Source organism: Ananas comosus, linkage group 5 (assembly GCF_001540865.1).
Source record: "Ananas comosus cultivar F153 linkage group 5, ASM154086v1, whole genome shotgun sequence".
Classification (NCBI taxonomy): Eukaryota; Viridiplantae; Streptophyta; class Magnoliopsida; order Poales; family Bromeliaceae; genus Ananas; species Ananas comosus.
Window position 1 is genome coordinate 6,954,969 of NC_033625.1, and position 23,151 is coordinate 6,978,119.

A 23,151-nucleotide genomic window follows, 5' to 3' on the forward strand; every position below is an offset into this window, starting at 1 on the left:
CCTGCTCGCCCGCGCCTGCTTGCGCAACCGCACATGCCCGCTCGCCCGCTCGCGCCCGCGCACAAATTTAAATTTTAAATTAAATTTTTTTTTTCTGTATGCATCCCAGGACACAAAAAAAAGTGTTAGAAAATAAAAAAGGGAAAATTTTAATTTAATTTAAATTTGACATTCAAAAGAAAAATTTTAAATTTAATTTTTTTTTTTTTTGTATACGGTCCACAACACTCAGGCTCGCATCTACGGCGGATCACGCCCCTGCGCCCGCGTCCATTCCCGCTCGCCCGTGCCCTCTCGCACCCGCACACGCACCCGCTCGCCTGCCGGCGCCCGCGCACAAATTTAAATTATAAATTTAAATTAAATTTATTTTAATTTTATTTTTATATTTTTTTGTAGGTGGCCCAAAACACTCAGGTCCGCATCCGCGCCGGCTCGCGCCCCCGCACCCGCGTTAAATTTAAAATTTTTTTTTTTGTATGTGGCCCACTCCTGCTCGCCCGCGACCACTCGCGCAACTGCACATGCCCGCTCGCCCGCTCGCGCCCGTGCACAAATTTAAATTTTAAATTTAAATTAAATTTTAAATTTTAAATTTTTTTTTCTATATGCATCCCAGGACACAAAAAAAAGTATTAGAAAATGAAAAAAGGAAAATTTAAATTTTAATTTTAAATTTAAATTTTTTTTTTTTTCTGTATGCATCCAGGACACAAAAAAAAAAGTGCTAGAAAGAAAAAAAGGGCAAAAAAGAAGCAAGAGAGAGAGAGAGGAGTGGGCCACAGGAAAAAAAAAAAAAAAAAGAAAAGAAAAAAAACCCAAAATAAGCCGCGCGCGGGCTCGCATCCGAGCCGTCTCTGGGGCGGCGGCTCGCCCGTGCGCCGGCGCCGCTCACGCTCAACGCCCGCTCGCGCTCGCTCGCGCCGCGGCACGCACGCTGCACGCCGCTCGCCCGCCAGCGCCATCACCCTCGCCGCCCGCGTCGGCTTGCCGCCGCGCCGCTCGCCCGCCTCCCCGCTGCGCAGATTGCGGAGGGCCTGCCGTCCCCCTTTAGGATTCCGAGCGCCAGCCCGCGCCGTGCGCGCCTCGGCGCGGCCACCCCGCGCCGGCTCGCGCCCGCCCCCGCTCGCGGAAAACGCGGAGGAGGCTGCCGTACCCTTTAGGATCCCCGATTCAAAAGTTATATAGATGGATGTCTCTGTATTATCAAGTCGTTTTCGATGCTCAGATTTTCAAATCGATGATCAGCTCCGTCAGATTTGATCTAAAGTATTTAAAATACCTAAGAAATAAATGTTATAATTTTTTGATATAATTAACCTGGTGATCGAAATGACTCAAAATCAACAGCTGAAAATAAAATTTTACAGAAAAATAATGATATGGCACTAAAATTTTAGATCAAAAATTTTGATCTTGCTTTATGTGGTATAAAAAATTGTGTACCAAAATTTTATATGATTTGTATAATTTTGCATCGTTAAACTTGTAAAAGACTCACCACGACCATTAAAATAATTAATTTTGGGCCCCTTCAATTACTAGATAAATAATATCGAAAAATTACAAAATTTTTTTGCTAGTTTAAATACTGCCAATCAAGTTTTAATGAGGCAGATCGTTGATTCGAAAGCTCTAATATTAAAAGCAACTTAATAGTACGAAAATCATCGTGTTTCTAAAAATAAACAAGCCTAGTTTTGGACTGAAATGTTATATATATGAAAAAAGCATTACACTTTTCAAAGGAAGTGGCTTAATTAATTATTATTACAAATTATTACAAATAATATTTAGGGAAAACTTCAAAAATCCCCTGTGGTTTCACACTTTATCATTTTAGTATCATGCGGTTTAAAGTATATCAAATTAGTACCATATGGTTTCGCATTTTCTTACTTTAGTACTTGGCTGTGGTTTAAAGTGTATCAAGTTAGTACCCTGTGATTTTATTTTTGTATCACGTTAGTATCCTGTGGTTTTATTTTTGTATCAAGTTAGTACCATTTGATTTTATTTTTCTCTTAATGAAATATTAAACTACAGGATACTAAAGTGAAAAAGTACGAAACCACAGGGTACTAACTTGATACACTTTAAACACCGGGTACTAACTTGATACACTTTAAATCATAGGGTACTAAAGTAAGAAAGAGTGAAACTATTAGGAGGTATTTGAAGTTTTCCCTAATATTTATAATCATTTTTAACTTTATCACCCCCCAACCAAAGTCAACATTTCCTATCCCACTGCAACCCTCTTAACTCTGTATTCACACTTGTCCAAACAATTCATCCCCCTTTCCCACTAGTTCAATAAATGATTTTTTTTTATTAATATACATAAAAAATTTATTATGATAATAATAAAAATAGTCAGTTAAAAAATTTATTTATAAAATTAAACTGGTAATTCATTCACTAATTTTTCTCAAAATAGTAAAATTACTTTGGTGTTTAATACTATATTTTTTCAGAATTTAAATATAAAAAATATGTACAATATAAAATTAGATAAAAACAAAAAAAATATTCATCGTTTGAAATTAACTTTACAAATAAAAATTTTAAGTATCTATTTTATAATTATAAAGTTTATTAGATTTAATAGTCCGAAAAAAAACCTTCAATAAATTCTATTACTAATTTGTCCTTACTCTAGCACAAAAATTTAAAGGGATATTTGTTTATATACTTATCAAAACTTCTTAAATATTTTATTTATTTATTTTTTATTTCAAATATATCTCTGATATACTTCTCTATTATTCAAAAATATTTCTGTTGTTAGTGTCCGTTAAGTTATCTCGGATTAAACCGGAATTGTATTTCTATCGTAGCTAAAAAATAACGAAAATATTTATTTCGTCCTTAACTTAAGGACAAATAAAAAAAGTTGATGATGGTAGAAGAATATATTTGAAAAGATAAAAAGTTTTGCTCCTAACTTAAGGGTAAATAAGAAAAATTGGTGATGGTAAAAGGGTATTTTTGAAAGGGTAAAATAATAATTTTACAGATAATGGCTGTTTCTAATAATTCACTTAGGGACCGTTTGTTTAGAAATAATTATAAATAAATGCAGTGTAGTTAGAGATGCATGAAGTTGAAAATACAGCAGTTACAACTTACAACTGCATATATCTTGTTTGGTTGGATGTAGTAGAAAACGCTGCAAGTATAAATAATTTGTTTAATTGCATGCAGTTGAAAAATAAATTTTAAATTTTATTATTTATATATATATGATGGTGAGATTACCTCCAATGTAAAAAAGAAAAATAATTTTTGTTTAAAAAATAATTAAGCAGATAAGCATACCTTTTATCTAATGTTACTCTCTTCAACTATAGCAGTTTGAACTGCAGTCAATTTGGGCGTAGTTCGAATTACTGCAGTTGAGCCTCCTCCTACAGTTTCTATTATAGCAGTTAGAGTTAAATACATCAGATCAAACATTGAATTTGTATTTGTATACAGTTACAAGTGTAGTGTAGTTGCAACTACATATAACTAAACAGTCCCTTACAGATTTTAACTTTAGAGCTATATTTGAAAAGCTTTGGGATTTTAAAAAAAGTAATTTTAATATTAGTTTTTTAGAAAGGGTAAATAAAAAAGTCGGTAACTTTAGAAAGAGTTTATAAAGATTTGCTCCAAATTTAAAAGTAGAAAAGTTTGAAAAGAATTAAATAATTTTTTAAAGAAAAAAACAAAGTAAGAACAACAACTGAGGCTCCAAACCCATCCCCCCATTTCCTCGTGCCACACTGCGCTCTTCCTCTGGACCCTCTCTCTGCGTGTAAGAGAGAGAGAGAGAGAGAGAGAGAGAGAAAGAGAGAGAGAGAGAGAGNGAGAGAGAGAGAGAGAGAGAGAGAGAGAGAGAGAGAGAGAGGGGAGGGTTAAAGGGGAGAGGGTGTGGGAGAGAGTGCGAAAGGCGCCTCCTTTTTCCTCGCCTCGTTCGTGTCGAAACCCTCGGAGGGGCTCTTTTTCCCGGCGGCGGAGGCGGCGGTGGCGGAGGAGGCGCGGGAGACTCGGATCTGTGGCCCCCGATCACCGCCCCAGATGAGTTCCTCCCCTGGCGATCGCCAATCCTAGGTTTTTCTCCGCATTTTCTTTGATTCTCAGGGGGTTTCGATCGGTTTCCGGCCTAAATTTGGGGTTTTGAGGCGATTAGGCGCCGGAATTTGGGTCTTTGTGTGGCGGCGGTAGCGGATTTTGAGCTCCTTGCTTGTTTAGGGTTCCTCTAGCCCTCACCATTCTTAGCCCTTTCTCTGCATTTTCGTTGATTCTGAGGGTTCTCGATAGGTTTCCGGCTTACATTTGGGGTTTTGAGGCGATTAGACGCCGGAATTTGGGTTTTTGTGTGGCGGTGGTAGTGGATTTTGAGCTCCTTTTGTGGTTAGGGTTTGGGGGATCTTGTTAGAATTTGTTGTTTGGGATCAGGAGTTCCTTTTTTTTTTTTTTCTGTTTTATGTTGCGTTCTTAATTATGGATGTGATGCGATCATGGTCTCTAGAGATTAGGTTTTTCCTGGGCGGGCTAAGGTTAGTTGATGTGTTTGAAGGTATGTAGGTTAATTGTTTCTTCTGATCTTCTTCCTTTGAACGTTGGGTAGGTTTTTGCAAATGCTGGGTTCAAATTCAATGCATTTAGGTGCTTTTCTCTATAAAGATCTCATCTTTTCTTTTCTTTTTTGGAATTAGGGCTTAGGGCTCTCTAATTGACAATTTGGGAATTTTGAGGCTTCTTGTAGTGTTTCTGTTCCATTCATTGGTGAATCTTAAGCCAGAGGACTGAGGGCTTAGTTGATAACATTTTCTATGAGCTTGGTTCCCTTCTAAATTTGGCATTTTTTTGTTGACAAAAGTGGTTCTAAAAATGGCGGGAGAAACATCGAAGAATGAACAGGGTTTGGAGGAGGAGACTACAATGCGGATGCTGTTTGGGGAAGAATTTATGGGCATGGCCGACGATCGATTTGAGGGATCAAAGGCGGAGCATGATATATTTATGGATGTCTTTAATGGAAATGGCCCTGATGGTGGAAGCAATTGTAATGATGTTTCGAGGACCATGAACTCTGGCTCGATTCCCTCGAGCCACTCTTCTATGGAAGATCCATTTTGTGAATCTTCTGAACCCGCAAAGATGAGTTCCGGAGAACAAAGCGGATCGAAATTACTTCTGGAGAGCTCTCCTTGTTTCAGATTGGATGCTCAAAATGGAAAGGAGAATAAGATGGAAGTATCACCGGTTAGTCAATTAAATTACCGGAATAGGGAGAATGGCAATTGCATGCTTGGTACTAACGATTCCTTAGTTGAGTTAAATGCATCAAAGGTTGCTACAAATGCTCTCATGCAAGATGCTTTCGATGCTCATCAATTTACGGTCGAGGCCTACTCACAGGGCATTTTATCGATTTACCATCTATCAAATGAACAACTAGAAATAGATGGTAAAACGGATTATGATGATAAAGTGGCCTTAGATTGTAATATTACAAGACAAGACACAGGATATGGTGGGAAAGTTGGTGAAACTAATTCTTGTATGTTAGAAAATAGCTTTGCTGCTCTGCAATTGCCTTCTTCCCCTCTAGAAACCCCCTTGGCCATTACAAGCATGGAGCAAAGTGTGAAAGGATTTAGTATAAGGAGCATTGATTCAATTAATGGTGCTTCAATGAAGTCCATTAATAGGGACCTTCCTGAACTTCTACGTAATTATGCACAGGAGCTTCTTAAGGATTCAGGTTGGAGGATTGATCCTCGTGTGCGGAGCGACAGGGCTAAACTGGCTTCATATTTCACGGCACCTGAGAGAGCGTTTGTTGTTACTTCTCTCTCCCATGCTTGGAAATCATGTGGGCATATATTATATCAGAGCTCTCCAAATTCTGAGAGAGATGACATGGGGAGAGTTTGGAAAGATATACATACATTTTGGGGTGATCTTATGGATACAATTGCTTACATCGAGAAGAAGATTAAAGAGCCTGAAAATTTTCTCTCTCTGTGGGACAGATGGCAACTTCTTGATCCTTTCATGGCCGTGGTGTGCATTAATAAGAAAGTTGGTGTTCTTCGAGCAGGGAAGACTCTTAGAGCTGTTAATAGTGACACTTTTGTTCTCAGCGAGAAAAGCAACATGATATTGGGTGGTAAGAATAGTGAGGATAGAGTTGATGATTCTCTGATTTCAACTATTCTACCAACCCAAGAGCTCAAGTCTGAGCCTGGTAAAGAAGAAGGTTTACAACATTTGCATGATTCAAAGAAGAAGCGCCAATGTAGGCATATAAAAAAGAAACTTTGTTACTGTGGAGAGAAGCATTCAGAACTGACAAAACAAGAAACTTCTGTGCATGAACTCTGTATCCAAGCATCTGATCGAGAATCAAACCATGCTCAATTATCAGTTTGTAGTATATCTTGTGCTATTCAACAAAGTGGGCGGAAGCCCTTCTATTTTAATGAGAAAGTGGGTCTTCTTCATAATAAAGCTTCCCTGGATGACTTTCATGTGGATGGACTTGGGCAAGAAGGTGCTTCTGCTTGTCTCAGGGATGATGGGTTCAGAGAAGATCTTCTTGCTAATGAGACTACTGCTAATGCCCTAATAGGATTTGATGAGACCCTCAGATTGAAATCTTCAATTTATGAGGAAAATTTTAGCAAAGGGGTTCTTGTTTCTGACATAGATAGTAATGTTACAGCTGACGACGAGAGAGGTATATTTTTTGAAGAGAAGTTGGCGAATAGTTCTGTCAAAAGGGCACGTAAGAAGTCTAAGAAGATATCAGAAATTGAAGCAACTGGATTAAATGGGGTATGTGGTGGAAACTGCATTCAAATATCTGGTAATTATACGGACATGAATATTGATGATCCTCTTGGACTCACTTGCAATTCCAATATTGTAACATCCGAATCAACTTTTAAAGCTGTGAAGAAACCAAAGCTTCTGGAAAATCACCATGCCCTTGAATGCGACACAAATGGGTCAAATGCGAAAAGATTAAAGTCTATCAGCAAATTCCATCCAAATGCGCCATTTTTGTTGAAGGACCAGTTTAAAGATGCTGCTTCTGAAGAGTCGCTGGTTGTTTCAGATGACAGCTGTATTCCGACAGAAGAACAAAGCAGCAGAAAGGTGACCAAGACAAAGAAATCTAAGAATTGGAAGGAAAACGGACGGAAAAGGCCGCGCGGGTTGCATATCTATGATGACGACCTTTTGATTACTGCCATTATAAAAAACAAAGATTTTACCTCCTGTAGCAAATTTACTTCGAATTCAGGGTATTCTGAACTGAAAACATTTAGAAAGCTTAAAACCAAGAAAAAGAAAGGCTGTCAGTTGCTCTTGCGAACCCCTGGAAAAGGTGGCAAAAACTCCTTGGATGGAAAAAGGTTAATTTTAGGAAGGAAAACTGTATTGTGTTGGTTGATTGCGAGGGGGGTCATATCTTTAAAAGATGTTGTTCAGTACCGGGATCTGAAGAACAATGAGGTGGTCAAGGATGGATGGGTTACTGTTAATGGGGTTCTTTGTAACTGCTGCACCAAGGTCTTATCTGTGTCTGAATTTAAAGCTCACGCAGATGCTAAGATGCAAAAGTCCTCCTTGAATCTCTTTTTGCAGTCTGGTAAATCTTACACTCTGTGCCAACTTGAGGCTTGGTCGGCTGAATACAGGGCTAGGAAAAGCAATACACAAATTGCGGAAATTGAGGGGTTGGATGATCAAAATGATGATACTTGTGGGCTTTGTGGTGATGGTGGTGAGTTAATATGCTGTGATAGTTGCCCATCCACTTACCACCAGGATTGCTTGCTTTCACAGGTATTTGCATTTCTTGTTTGTTTGTTATTATCTAGTCCAACTATTTTAAGTGATTGTACTCATGAGTAAGAAAACTGGTGGCCTATTTTGATTCCTGCATAATCCTATTATTTTCTGTAGAATTAAGGTATATACCTTGCTTTATCCTAATGTAGGATACTATGTAATTAACTCGTGGAGCTTTTACGTAAAGCTAAACCAGTAAACTTTAGAAGTAAAGGGCATTTTCTGGTAATTTATCAGTTTATACAGTGACAGTTATTACAGTATGTGGCAACAGATGCCTGTACTTCATAATTTTTTGTGTTGCATATCAGGAAAGCAGATCCAATTTCTCAGTTCCGAATCTGATTGGTTCTGTTCTTTGGTATCTTATTGCATTTGGATCGCTTTCCATACGTCTGTTAATCCAACCCAATTGAAGCTGCATCTCTCTATCTCCCCCCTCCCCTCCAACCACCACAACCCTCCCTGCCTCCCTCGCCCCCCGATTTTTATGCCTTCATCTTTTGGATGTCATAGATGCTTTAAATGGTCTATGTGCAAAGTTGGGACTACTTAATATCACCACTACAACTACAAAGCTTATGGCATTTGCAGTGCTGTCTTGTTGGACTCAATTTTTTTAAGCTAGGTACAAGTTTTCTTGTTTGTAGTTCAAAAGTAGAATTATATATAATTTATGCTTGTTTAGTTATGTCGTCAGTTTGCGTGCATGATGCTTTATTGTTAGTTTGTAACCTAGTATCTATTCTCGTACAAGTCCTTTTGTCCTATTTTTAAGTGTTTACTATGTTAGCTTTTGCTAGTGTTGCTATAAGATGGAATTTTTCTCTGATGCTTCATTTCTGGGTAAAAATGCACCATAGGTCCTCAAACTTCCTGCAAATTTTTACTTTAAACCCTAAATGTTTCAATTGTCATAACTGGGCTCATATCCTTTTATTTTGTTCCAAGCTTATCTTTTTGTTTGTATTCCTCCATTTGATTAGACAAAGTATTATGCAATTTATTTCTAACTGCTACATAAGCAATTTTCGTACTTCTTAGATGTCGGGTGTCTTAATCCAGTTTAATTGAGAAATTTGATGAAATGGGTACAATCGTGAAAAAAAATGCTAAGGTTGCAACAAGACGTATCAAAGAAATTTATTTTGCGGCAAGATTACCTACTCAGGTTAAAATTTACATGAGATGTTGTTAGTCAAAGTTATTTATGTGATTTGTTATCCAACTGTTACATTAGTGACTTCTGGAATTCTAATATGGCAACTACATGGAAATTTTGATCCATTTTAACTGAGAAATTTGATAGCAAGGTACAATCGGGACAAAATGCAAACATTGGAACCGAACCATATCAATTGAAAGGTTGGGGACCTGACTAGAATTTCATAAAATGGTTAGGTACCCCTGGCGTGCTCTTTCTGTTGTATCAGTTAATTATGTTTTCGTAGATGTGCTCTGTTTTTTCATGGTTACTGTTACTTGATCTTTCTGCAAATATGTTTATTAGTAATTAAGTTCAGTCACTTGACATAACTGAACTGTAATTAAGATCAGACGCTAGTCGTTACTCAACCAAAGCTGTTGTGAAATAATTCGAGAATTTGGTTAAGCTGAGCATGTCTCTCCGTTTCCTTTCAGGAGCTTCCAGAAGGTAATTGGTATTGCCACAATTGTATATGTCGGAGTTGTGGAGTTCCTGTTTACGGAGAAGAGGCATCGACTTCCTCGACCATTTTAAAATGTTCACAGTGTGAACAAAAATGTAACTTGCCTGACCCTTGGCTTTTATTTATTTGATCTCAATGTTGTTACCATTTTGCATGTGTGCTTGTGTATTTGTAATTGTAAAACCCCAACCCCTCTTCCCTTTACCCCTACATGTATATTGCCGTTTCCTTTCTTGCAGCATATTAAAACATATAAATGCTTCATGTAAATATGATAGAATCTCTTATTTTCACTTTTTCTTTCCCCTTGTCATTGCAGACCATGAGACTTGCCATAAGGACCACATCACATGTGATGGGGATGTGGGATCTGATACATGGTTCTGTGGGAGAAATTGTCTAGAGGTAACTTAATTTTATATTTGGAGAAAAAAAAAATTCATAGGTGCTAGATTATCACTGAACGGCAGAAAAGATTGTACTAGGAAGAAATAATTTATTCAAGATAGTTGCTGGTAAAATTCAAATTGAATGTTTAATATTGATATCCATTGAATTTTATCTCCTTAAACTACAATCACTTACATAGCTGAGAATATGATAAGAGTGATAAAATTCGTTCTTTGTATAAGTGTAAATATTATCAAGTGTCACTGCTGCTTTTATCTCATAACAGACTTCTAGTTCTATACTTTTCTATATGAATGAATGGGTGTTTCTGGCACCTAACAGGTGTTATAACTGATAAAAATTGGGTTGAAATTGCATGTGAAGGATCTTCTAATCAAGATATGGAAGCTAAAATTTAGGTTGGACTATTCTTTTTGAAATTTCAACTGTTTGATATCATCATTTCATATAAATTGTTTGACATGAATTTATCAGTCTGGGAGAAATAATTTATCTTTAGTTAGCAAACACTTGTTATGTAGTTTTTATAGTATTAAAAATCTAGTGCAAAATTAGCTTATAAGTAACTTCATCACCCTATCAACTTTATGCTAATGCAAAATATCTAGTTCTTTGTAGAAAGCACTTTGCTGCTTCAATAGGTTGTAGCCCCTTCATGCAATTGAAAGAAATACTTTTTTTTTTTAACTCACAATGTGCAAAAGGAATCCTAAAGTAAATAGAAAGTAGTCAATACAATATACTTTTTCTTTCTGCTTCTGCTGTTTTGTTAATAAAATTATGTTATTTAGTTTTCTAGGACTAGAGAGCAGCTGCAGCTGCATAATTAGAAAAAATATACCCATGTGCTAATCACACAATCACCTGGGGTAGTTTATTTACTTATTGACCGCACAGTCTGGGTCTCAATAGGTAAGACAGTCCCTCGGCTACATGGACTGAAACTAAATAGGATATTCTTGCAGAATATAGAAATTGAAAATAGAAGGAGATGGAAAATTGTAAATACAATTGCTTTACAACTGTCATTTTCTCATCTTAATCCATCTCCGCCAGCCATACCTGCTTATAGGGTGAAATATTGGGTAACCATGTTGCAGATGTGTGAGTTGTGAGATTAAAATCGAAAGAAGATTGTTCTTAGATTCATTCACAAGTTCCTAAAGTGACCTTTTGACATGGAGCTTTTGAACATAAAGAAGAACCAAGGTTGTATATAACAGATAGTGGGTATAGCGTTTGGGGTGTTCCATAGCGGAAGGCAGATAGTGGGCACTACCAATTCATAGCAGGTTTCACAAAAAACTACTTAATATGTCTATATTCCTTATAGAAAATGCATATGATTTTGAAGTAAAAAACAACTAACCATTACCTTTTTCTAGTATTGCAAGCCTGTACATATTTAATGTCATTATGTTGAAAATAACTTCAAAATATTTTGATTTAGCAAACCAAAAAAACTAAAAATTTATAGGTTTTTGATCATTTATATTTCTTCGAAACCCGATATGACAAGGCATTTTAACCTGTTTGCAATTTTCAACCTTTTGGGCCCATAGCACTTGCTTCGACCATACTTCATAGCGCTCGCTTTAGCGGGCACAATGGCGCTAAAGCGGCCGTTGCAAACCCACTCGGCTAAATCCTGCTTTAAACGTTATGGCGTAGCGGTAGCATATAATTCCACTATACCGGGCTTAGCTTTCACTATTTAAAACACTAAGAAGAACTGAAATCTCAAATCTCAATAGAGGATGTAAAGTGGAGGCTTAAAGAGCCATGGATCATATAAGCAAGAGCAACCATGTTTGCCGAGCTGCGGCAATTGGGGAGTGCTGGTCAGCCGGCGGCATGATACATGGATGTCACATATACTGTAATGCTTGATGTGTTGCAGAATGAAATACTCGAAACTGGTTAATCCTGAGAGATCTTATTTGGAGTTTCCATCAAACTATAAAGAAACAATGGAAACTTGAAGTGTTCGGAATGTTAAGAAGATATTGAAGACAAGATTCATGCAATGGAAGCAAATGAGGCAATTTAGATTTTTCTATTTATTAACCAGTATTTTTGTGCTTATAAAATTTTCCATTGATTGAAAATGTAATAGAAGTATCTATAGTGTGTTGATTGGTGTGGAAGTCTTTACATAGATGGCTTTTGTTTTATTTGTTTTGAACTCTCTGGTACTTACCTAACTTGAAATTCAACATTTTGGTTATTTTTTGGTATTTCATTCTTAAGCAAGTTTTATCAGGAGGATCCTATTTCACCGTAAATAAGTTTGGAAAAATGCAATTTTTTAAGGCATCTTTTTGGTCCCCTCTTCTATACAGACATCCACACATCTGAAAATTAAGTAAGATAAGATTTGTTTTTGAGAGAATTATTGTTCAATCCTTTTTATTCTCTTATCTCTCTCTTTTTTCCCCCATCTGATAGCTTTCCTCTACATTTTCTCTCCTTACCTTTTCACATGTTACCTACCGAAAATGCAACTTCACTCTAGTTCCTTTTTATCAACTTAATCAGATCGAAGCTGATTGGAATTGGTCCCTGCTAATCTATGTATGTGGAAGCAACAAGGTTGCATCATTAATGTATCTAGGTTAGACTGCTGATATGGCAACATAGTTTTACACGAGTAAAGAAAACAAAAATCTATATTGCATTTTAAATAAGCCATTTGCCTAAAACTTCCTTCTTGACTATTCCTACTCTACCCACTGGTTTTGCCAACATTATGACTTCTAGAAAAGATTTCCATATTTTAAATGTTCGATGTTTTGAGTCTTCTGATAACAAATGACTCGATCTAATCAATAAAATATCCGAAACATATTGGACTCTTTAAATGGAAATAAATACTGGGTCAACCATCTTGAGTACCCATATCTTAACATAAATATTCAAGTAAAAGAAGCAATTTCGGAGGATGCGCCGTTCATGAAACGATGAGATCCTGCATGCTTTCTGGAGGTCAATACATATGTTTTCGTTTCTCGAAAAGTTTTCTAAACTTCTGTGTACTGGCCATAGCACCGTAGCAGGAGTATGCATATTTTGTCAGAATACTGTAAACTAAAATAAATAAAGACTTATTTAACATTCTTATTGCGCTTTTCAATTTTCTCTAGAGTGCGACCATTGTACCGTCACCTATTTTTTGGACCTTGTATTTGATTATTTGGCTCCTTTACATAATTATGTTATCTAGAGAAGCTTGCATGAAGATACTTTATGGTTGATCAAATGTGGGACGACTCTCTCTCCCTCTCTATCTATCTCCGGTTCTCCTCTTGCTTAAAGGTTTTTTTTTTTTTTTTTTTTTTTTTCTTTGCTCGCAGGTTTATCTAGGTCTACGTTCGCATGTTGGAGTAGTTAACTGTCTTGACGATGGATATTCATGGACTATTCTGAGGTGCAATCATGATGAGCCAAAAGTTAAGTCTGCACAAAAGATAACACTAATGGCAGAATGCAACACGAAGCTAGCGATAGCCCTGAATATTATGGAGGAATGCTTTGCGAGAATGGTGGATCCAAGAACTGGCATTGACATGATACCACATGTGCTGTACAACTGGGGGTAATTTCCTGCCTCACGTGAATATACATATACCCTTATGTTTAAGGCATTGGGGTAATGGGGTCTCAGGAGTCTTCTAATTCACGGAAGTGGGGTTTGTATAAGAAAAAGTTATCTAATGAGGAAACACTTTTCTAAATGCAAGGATATAAATTAAGAAATTAAGTTTTTGAAGGGCATACATGGAATTTCAGAAATTGCAGGATATATGTAATTAGCTAACTTTAATTGTTTTACATATCTGCTTAGTGCATGATTACCTGGTTTATATTACAATTGTTTGAGTGTCTTTATTGTGAACATTGAAGGATTTTGTGATACATGCACAATAACATATATAGCAATCATTATCAACTGCCATATCTATAATTAAGTTTGACTGTGAGGCCTAAAACCTGAATTGATTGGTTCTGATTTCGCCATCACCCTTCATTACCTGTGTGAGGCTCAGAATGAATCGAAAATCTATTGTAACTTAACTGTGAGAATTTTGGTTTGTATTTTTCTGATTCAAAACTCCACCATGAGACGACAACTCTGTCAAAACCAGTTAAGAATTGGTTTCTCTTTTTCCTTTGGTTGAATTCAGAAGTAACAAACTCAAAAGTGATTGTTTATTTCATATATGGATCATCAATACTTTCTGTTTTTTCTGTTGTTTAACATTTCTTCATTGTGTTAAGTGACAGGAAGCATTTCTTTTGCTTTTCTTCCACAAGGAATGAGAGTTTTATGAGCATGATTTGTTATTAGCTAATGTTCTGAAGTGATTTATGGTAGAAAATGAAGTGTCATTATATATATGTGAAAACTAAATATATTTTGTGAAAAAATAATATTAAAATTAATACGAGGAACAGATTTTTTTTTCTTTTTTTTAGGGGGTTTCAAATTTCAACTTTATAGAAGATAAAGCAGAGTGATATTTGTTCAAAAGCCTATTATTAGACCTTTAGGAAGTTTCATGGACAAAGTTGAAACTCTTTAAATATAGTAATATCATGAATCATGAGAAATGGAAATAAGCGTGTTTGCATCAACATATTTCATTAATCTCTTCTTATGTTAATGAGATTTACATGTTGAAACAATTGGAAAGCTGAAATTAGTACCATTACTGTATAATTTGCTTTAAACATCAATTGAAATTCCATCCCTGATTGTATAAAATCCAAGTTTTCTTGTAAAATGACCATTTAATATTTGCTTCGTTGTTGAATCTTTTTTTTTGAACTTAAAACAGGGTTAAAAAGGTAATTTTACAACGAAAGTCAACGAATGTCCCTTTTATTTCAAGGGTAGGGGATGAAATTGCAATTATGAGAAAGTTCCGGGAATGAAGTGTCTAGATGAAAAGTTCAGGATCCAAGTCGCAATATTAAGGCAGTATATGAACTATCCATGCATTTCACTCTTAAAGTGATATTAAGCCTACATTTGAATGCCTCTTCCTTATATTAGCGTGTGGAATTGGTTTCAAATTTTATTTTCTTCCACCATGTTCCCTGTGTGCCTGCAAATCTTCATCGATGATTGTAGAGTGAATATTTTTCATCTAGTTGTTCTAGTTACTTTTTAAAATTTAGCTTCCTTTTTGAATATTTTAGTTATGTTTTTTTTCGTCATCCATGCTTCTCGCAATGTTGTTCTTTGACTTATTTTCGATTGTTTGCTCTTCAGATCTAGTTTTGCTCGCTTAAATTATCAAGGATTTTACACACTAATCTTAGAGAAGAGTGATGAAGTCGTTTCAGTGGCATCCATCAGGTAAACATTTTGATTCATCAGGCCGATGCAGTATTGTCAATATTCCATTTTTACGATGTATTGCTCTTGTCTACAGTGGTAGTTAATGCAAATATTCCCATGTTCTACTTGTTACCTACTAATGGGCCCACTGGAACTTGGTTAAACTTCTGTTGCTCTTCTTCTGAGCTTATTCAAGCCCCACTTGTTTCTCTCCTATTGGGCCAAAATAATATAAGTGTAAGATCAAATGCTTCATGGAGAAGTTTTTAGAGACCTGCAATATGCTTTATCCTTCGGCTTCTAGTATTTATATGGCTTCTACTTGAGGCTGAAATTTTATTTTAAGCCTCAAGGTTTTTATTTCTTCTTACTCTAAAGGAAAAAAGGGTCTTTAGGTTTTCGTCCTTTATCTTAATGAGATATATAATCGTCCCTTTATTCTTGGTATGGGAAAAAGTAGTTCCTTGTTGGATTCAGTTTGACTTCCGGAATACTATATCGTTAAATGGAGATATTGAGGAAGTGGTAGCTTATGTGGACTTGACTAAAGGAAAAGAAGAGTAGCATGTTATCTGTTTTAACATGATCGGTTGGTAGGTTATCAAACTTCTTTATTTATTGGTACTCAGGATATGATTAGGCAGGCTTTTACTACTTTGGTTAAGTAATTATTTTATCTCTTCATTGCTTTGTTGGTATGTCATCCATTTCCCAATTGGTTTTGATTGGAAAAGATAGTTGTGCTCTAGTTTGATTCACATGAGGGGATTTGCTAATTCTGTGCTAAGTATTCATTCTTGCATTTAGTAGTGTAATTCAGTGACATGGAGTTATCTTGTAACCGACAAGTCAAGTTTTTTTTGTTCAGTCTTCTTATTTTGCCTTTGATACTTTCTTCCTAAAGCTTCTTATGAGCAAGTGTTTTTTTCCTCCAGAACCTTTTCTGCTGCTTGTATACCAAACAATATGCAGTTTTAAAAGCCGTCGTTTAACTCATCAGAGGTAAAGCCATGTTTTTGATGAAAAATTGCAGGGTTCATGGCAACACAGTTGCTGAGCTGCCATTCATTGCAACTTGCAGTGAGTATCGTCGCCAAGGGATGTGTAGACGATTAATGGATGCCATAGAAAAGGTATTTTCATGCTTTACTACCTAGTTTTCGAAACCCGACTGCTATTTCATTTTATGTCACTTGATCCATTAATATTGACAAACTAGTTTCCCCTGTTACTAGAATAATATCTTTTTAAGTATTTATATTTTGTATTCTTTTAGAGACTTTGGATTGAAGTTTTCAATCTTAAGCCAAAAAATAGGTAAGTGATGTATTAAATTTCCCTTGTCAGTGAAGCAGTAGCAGATATGGATACATTTGAGTACAATATGTGGTAGGGCGTGCATGGGTCAGTTATGGTTATTTTTTGGAAGAGGAAAAACACAAGCCTTTTAGTAAACTAAAACTAAACTGGATTGACATTTAGTATGAAAATCAAACCAATCTGAGGCAATTTAGGCCTAGTCTGGGAATGCATTGCCCAAACTTACCCGCTTGATGCTTTCGAGAGTTTAAAAATCCAGAAGCATTTTAGAGCTTCCCTCCTACTATGCTTTGAATGGTGGGAACAACCACGGGAGAAGCAGTGCGCAATCTGAATTTAGTTTCAGTGACAGTTCTCACCATCATTTCAAGTCATCTGAGGGAAGCTGATGCTTTAGAATTCATGGAGAAGCATGACCTGACTAAGTTGGGCCGAGAATCCCGTTGAGTTCGGCAATTTTTACAATCAGGGTGGGAAATTCTTTTGAATGGCAATAACTTTTTGCTCTGGTGGCCATTTCCAGCGTGCTACCCCAAATTTGGAAACAACTTTTTGAGTTCTATGTGTCTAACTGCGAAGCCGCTCATTCCAAGTTTGAGACTCAAATTCATTTGTTTAGCCCTCCAAATTTGCACTTTAAAGTTATTTTTGGAAAGTTTTGGTTATTTCTAATCAGTTTAGATTTGGAGATGTTTTAAATTTTGTTATCTTCAGTCATAGTAAGATTCGAGTGTATATATATATATATATATATATAGGCCATGGCTACTATACTATTATGAGTATTGGAGCCCTCGTACTCATAAGTTGTTTTCGATGATGGAGCTTCCGAATCGACGATCCAGTCCGTTAAATATGATCTAGAGTATTTGAAACTTTTAGAAAATAAATTTCGTAAATTTTCGAAATCATAATAAAGTCCATCAAACGGGCATAAAATGAACAGTCAAAATCGAACGATGTCCTAAAAAAGGATGATTAGATCCTTCAATTCAAGATCGGAGTTATTGATTTTTATCTAGGTAGTGAATAGAATTTTCTATCAAAATTCAACAAATTTTGATTCTTTTACACCGTTAAACTAGCAAGTATCCCATACCGGCCATTAAAAATTATCAAATTTGTGACCTCTTGATCGTAAGGTAAATGATGTCGAAAAATTATAAAATTTGATTTCTATAAGTTTTAAATGCTGTAAATAACGTTTAACGGTATGGATCGTCGATTCGGAAGCTCTATCATCGAAAACGACTTATGAGTACGAAAGCGATCGTACTCATAATAGTATAGTAGCCGGACCCATATATATATATATATATATATATATATATATCTATATATATATATATATATATATATATATACTATATAGTTGGTTCTAGAATGCTATCGTAGCAAACGGGACTCTCTTTGCCACCCATTTGTTTTCGATGATGGAGCCTTCAAATCGACGATCGGCATCGTTTGTACATGTTCTATACCACTTGAAGTATCTAGAAATCCAATTCAAATCTTTTCGATATATTTCTTAATGATCAAAGGGTTTCAAAATTTGTAATTTTAATGGTCGACTATAGCGTTTTCTCGTTTAACGGTGTAAAGATATCCAAATCAATTGAATTTTTGTTAGAAAATTCTTTAAACTATTTAAAACAAGATCTATACTTTTGATCTTGATTACAAGACTCCTATCATCATTTTTTTGAGAATATTCATTTTCAGCCGTTCATTTTTGTGTCCACTCGATGGATAAGAGAACAATATCGAAAATGTATGAAATTTGATTTCTAAATACTTCAAATAGTATAGATCATGTTCAACGGTGTCGATCATCAATTTGGAAGCTCCATCATCGAAAACAAATGGGTGGCAAAAGAGCCGATTTGCTATTGATAGTATTCTAGCTCATCTCTCTCTCTCTCTCTCTCTCTCTCTCTATATATATATATATATATAGTCCAGCTACTATCCTTTTAAGAGGATGGAGGCCTTCGTCCTCCTAAGTCGTTTTAGATGATAGGAATTTCGAATCGATGACCAAAATCGTTAAAGTTGATCTAGAGTATTTATAATGTCTAGAAACTAAATTTTATAAATTTTAAAATTCGTTATCAAGTTCATTGAAGAGTCAAAAAATGAACGGTAAAAAATGAATACCCTTGTGAAAATAGATATTAGACTTTTTAAATTCATGATCGGAGTTATTAAACGTTATCTAAATAGTATAAAGAATTTTCTAGAAAACATTCAAGCTGTTTGGATTGTTCTCCACCGTTAAACAAGCAAACAGCTCATATAGACCAATCAAAAATTGCCGATTTTGTGATCCTTTGATCAGTATATAAATAATTTTTAAAATTCATGAAATTTAGTTTCTAGACACTTTAAATACTATAGATCAACTGTAACAGTTCCAATCATCGATTTAAAATCTCTATCATCTAAAACGACTTAGAAGGACGAAGACCTCCGTTCTCCTAAAAAGATAGGAGCTGGATTCTATATATATATATAGTTCGGCTGGGATACTATCGATAGTACGAAGCATTTTGTGCTATCAAGTTTTCTGCCGTTAGATTTACCTTTTTTATCATTTTCATCCGTTTGATTATACTATTCAACTAACCACCCACTTAACCCTAGGGGGCCCACATCATCCTAACCGCACATCTTTTAATCCAAGGGCGGAAAACTTAATAGCACCAAGTCATTGGTGCTATTAATAGTATTCCAGCCTAGTTCTATATATATATATATATATATATATATATATAGATAAAACTAATTTAGAGTTGATAAATAATATTTTTCTTCTTTTCAAAGAATTGGCTTCTTTGTGTATCTTTCTTTGCATCCTTCCTTCTTAACGTGGCTTAGTCTTGCGTCAGAATCTCTATAGTGTTTTTGGATTTGTTGGGGCCTCTCAAGCATCAAAGCAGCTGCATTTGTGTTACACATCCCCAAACTAGGGCTGAATTGGTTTAGTTTCCTTTTCGGTTTGATAGCTTTTATAGTAGTATAATACTTTGAGGATTGGTAAAACAGAATAGCATCGCGGTGGGTTTGCCTACTAGAAATGAACTAGCTATGAAAATGCCGATTAGGACCCAATTGGTTCATTTTTGGTTGTCCTTTTTTTTTGGCCTTTTTTCCTTACCTAATATGTAGTATTCTCATGGCTGTGCACAATATTACTGTCCATCTGCATACGGTTAATTTGAAATGAATGAACGGACTATGCATATAAAATGTTCATTTACTTCTTGTTTTAGGATGAAGTAATTAATACCAAGGTAGAATGGAACTTAGTTAAGTTACTTATATGCTAAATTTAACTCTCTGAACATTTCTGTGAAAATAGATGCTGAGATCATTCAGTGTCAAGATGTTGGTTTTGTCGGCAATTCCAGATTCAGTTAACACATGGACATCGGGTTTCGGGTTTAAACCTATGGGTAATGATGAAAAGAAACAATTAAGTAACATGAACTTGATGTCCTTTCCCGGATCTTCATTGTTGATGAAGAGATTGGATGAAACCAAAGCTGAAGAATCAGGTAAAGGCTCTTTTCCAATTTGGTTCTGTTCATTTCCTTTCACCATGCGCTTGTCTTGTTTTACATGGTTGCATCTTTTGTGGAAGTGTTGTTCGAGTAGAGCTATACAAAAAAGCATTAATGGCTTTTTCTTGAAAATTCACCCAACGGTAGAAGTTTCAAATTGAAATCATAAGCTAATTTTAGCTTCCCACCATAAATTTTTGTTTGTCAAGTGCCGGCTATTGCTTCTCGGAGTAGAGAAGGCTGAACGGGTGGTTAGTAGTCTTGTAAAACATGTAAGTTTTGGTCTGACTTTCATAAGCTCTTTTGGGTAATGCAGGGATGAGAAAGGACCTTTCTGTTAGAGAAGATGACTTACATGTAGGAGGAGATCATTCCCAAAATCTTGGGAACTCTTATGAAAATCAGAATACTGAATTTTTGTTGTCAATGAACATGACATCTGTGGAACTGGTTGATAGTCAACTGGAAAATGGTCAGCTATTTTCTCATGGAAGCGATATTTCACCCAAGGATACCTCGAATCTAGATGAGTTCGGATTCTGTCCAATACAGCAGATCATCGAGATTCAGAAGTCAGCTTCCTGACTCTCCCTTTGTTTTTACATTCTTTTTCTTGTTTCTACATAATCCATTATCAGTGTATGATTTAACTTCAAAACTATCTTTTTCTGTTTTTATTGGTGGAATTTTCAGGGTTGTGGAAGATAATCCATCTCAAATTGACCAAATACTTTCCAATACCAGTGCTCAAAATGCTGGAGAAAAGGATGAAAGCTCTTTTGATCCATCTGGGGGCCTTAATTCTGAGGGTGCTGAATCTGACATTAGAGCTTTTTCAGATGCTTCTGAACAACAAGGTGATAAGTGCTTCGCTGACAAAGAGTCAGAAAAGATCAATGAGCAGGAGATTCCTTTGGATGGATCATCTGATACTTTCAAAGATGAATTATGTGGTTCTGCGGGATGGTGCCATGCTGCAAAGGTCGGCTCCACAGGCAATACTGAAGCTTAAAATTTTATTTAATCACATATATCCTGAGGAAGAGCCACCATTCTTTCTCAAAAGTGTGCAAGATTGGTGCATGTTGATTAATTGAGAGTCACAGTTACCATTCTGTTTATTTATTCAAATGCAAAACAGAGAACCTTTGTGGTATTAGTATGAATGCTTTACCAGAAAACTCCGAAGAATGCGAAACATATTTCGGAAGACAAGCTTTTGTTTTGCAAAATGGTAGCCAACTGTTCTCAATGGTTAACCTTTTGATCCATTCATCTCTGAATTTCAATTCTTCTTTACAAATGTGGGTATATTTATTGTGAGGAGGATTTAGTCCAATGATGGATCTTATAACATACAAGATTTCAGCTGTTGTATTTCTTCACTTGTTGAAATTCATTTGGAAGTGAAAATAGTCATCGGGAAGATCTATGACGTGATATTGCGAAGTAATTACTGAGCCAGCTGTCAGACGAGTTCAACAGCATTTGACTTCTCATATGGAAATTGAGAAGTTGCTTCTCAATTTTTTCCTTCGGTTCTTTGGGAAATGTACCGAATGTGGACCGAGGATTTTTCATATGATATCAAGTGGATGAGAAATGGTGTTAGGCTTCTACCAAAAGCCAGATTGACAAAATCAGAAAATTGAATCTAGCCGAATTTTGCCTTGGGGGCCTTCCCTTTCTGGTGCTTATCATTAATGCCTTTCTAGAGCAGTTTTGATTGGTTGCATCAAGAGTCTATTGGAAAATTGAGTTAAGAGTTATTTAAAGAGGTCCAAAACAAGGACTATTTCAGCTTTCGAATAAGCATAAGGCAAACTAGCTAAAAGCATTTGAATCAATCATCAACAATCGTGTAGGGGTTAGTGAAATTAGGAGCTGCGGTAAGACGCTTGAAGAGGTTCTGACCATTTTGTAAGAAGATAATCAATCAGGAAGGCGACATTTGAGAAGATATTTGTCCAGTTCTACTAACAGACTAAATGGAGACTTCATCGTGAGAATTTTAGCTTTGTTGTACCATAATGTTGTACACATCCGCCTCTCGCTAGCTGTACTGATGAGGTCATCTTTCTGTAATTATCCATTAATGAGGTAACTTGCCAGAATTTCAATTAAATGCCTTTTCTTTTCTTGCTTCTCAACAAATAATAAATGCATGCATATACGTAAAACTTGTACATGTACACATTTTCGTATGCACATATATATATATGCATGCATGCATAGAGTCATGTATGTGTGTGCACACATGTGCATCTGCATATACATACATACGTACACGTATGCGCATATGCATGCAAACACTCAAGTATGTGTATGTGTGTTTGCGCCAGCACGTGTCTGTGGGCATGTTGTGCCTCGGTGTGTAACTTACACAGGTTTAAATTTACACACAATTTGACACGTGGTAATATCACTAGAGGCCTTCATATCAAATCTTGAACCTTCGGCATTATAAGAATATTGAAAAACATTTTCTTGACTTCTGATAAAAAGTACGTGGTGGCTGTGCATGTTTTAATATTTATGCTGGCAATATAAGTATTGACTAGATGTTGAAACAATGCTAAGTATTTCAGCTTTAATACTACCAAAGTTTTCGGACATGTTGGTCCCAGATTTGAGATTTGCATTAGGAGGTTTAAAAGAAATAAATACTCAAAACATACTTGTAATTATGCTTATGTGATGTGATAAATTAAGAACTTATATGCATGTGATTATGCTTGTCAATGAGTTCTGTCCTGATCCTGCTGGTTGGTACGGATCATGCTGGTGCACTGTTGGGGAGGTACAAAGGGAGTGTATTTGTATTCTCTTGGCATGTTTCAAATTGCCATCATTTTATGTTTTCTTCTATAAGTAGATTAGTCTTCTGCAAAACTGTAAAATATTATGCTTTAGCAGTAATCTGGAGTGAAAAATGATCATAAGGTAAAGTAAGAACAAGGACTCGAAATTGTGTTGGTGGAATATA

General features: G+C 35.9%; 1 protein-coding gene across 2 annotated transcripts; it reads left to right on the forward strand.

Moving 5' to 3' along the window:
- Positions 3,867–22,303, forward strand: LOC109709929 (increased DNA methylation 1-like). Of its 2 annotated transcripts, none has more exons than XM_020232310.1 (10): positions 3,867–4,098; positions 4,707–7,851; positions 9,499–9,622; positions 9,847–9,932; positions 13,292–13,533; positions 15,214–15,300; positions 16,316–16,415; positions 19,964–20,159; positions 20,482–20,737; positions 20,859–22,303. In XM_020232310.1, the coding sequence occupies exons 2-10, from the start codon at positions 4,882–4,884 to the stop codon at positions 21,175–21,177; spliced, it is 4,380 nt and encodes a 1,459-aa protein (XP_020087899.1). In that variant the 5' UTR covers positions 3,867–4,098; positions 4,707–4,881; the 3' UTR covers positions 21,178–22,303. The 2 variants fall into 2 exon arrangements, with proteins under 2 accessions (XP_020087899.1, XP_020087900.1); XM_020232311.1 differs by having other exon boundaries at positions 4,871–7,851.

Excerpts from the sequence above, each read along its gene's own strand:
- LOC109709929 (XM_020232310.1), top strand. The coding sequence starts at position 4,882 with ATGGCGGGAGAAACATCGAAGAATGAACAGGGTTTGGAGGAGGAGACT. Across the intron at positions 9,623-9,846 it reads TTCACAGTGTGAACAAAAAT|ACCATGAGACTTGCCATAAG; the intron begins GTAACTTGCCTG and ends TTGTCATTGCAG. Across the intron at positions 15,301-16,315 it reads GTTTCAGTGGCATCCATCAG|GGTTCATGGCAACACAGTTG; the intron begins GTAAACATTTTG and ends GAAAAATTGCAG.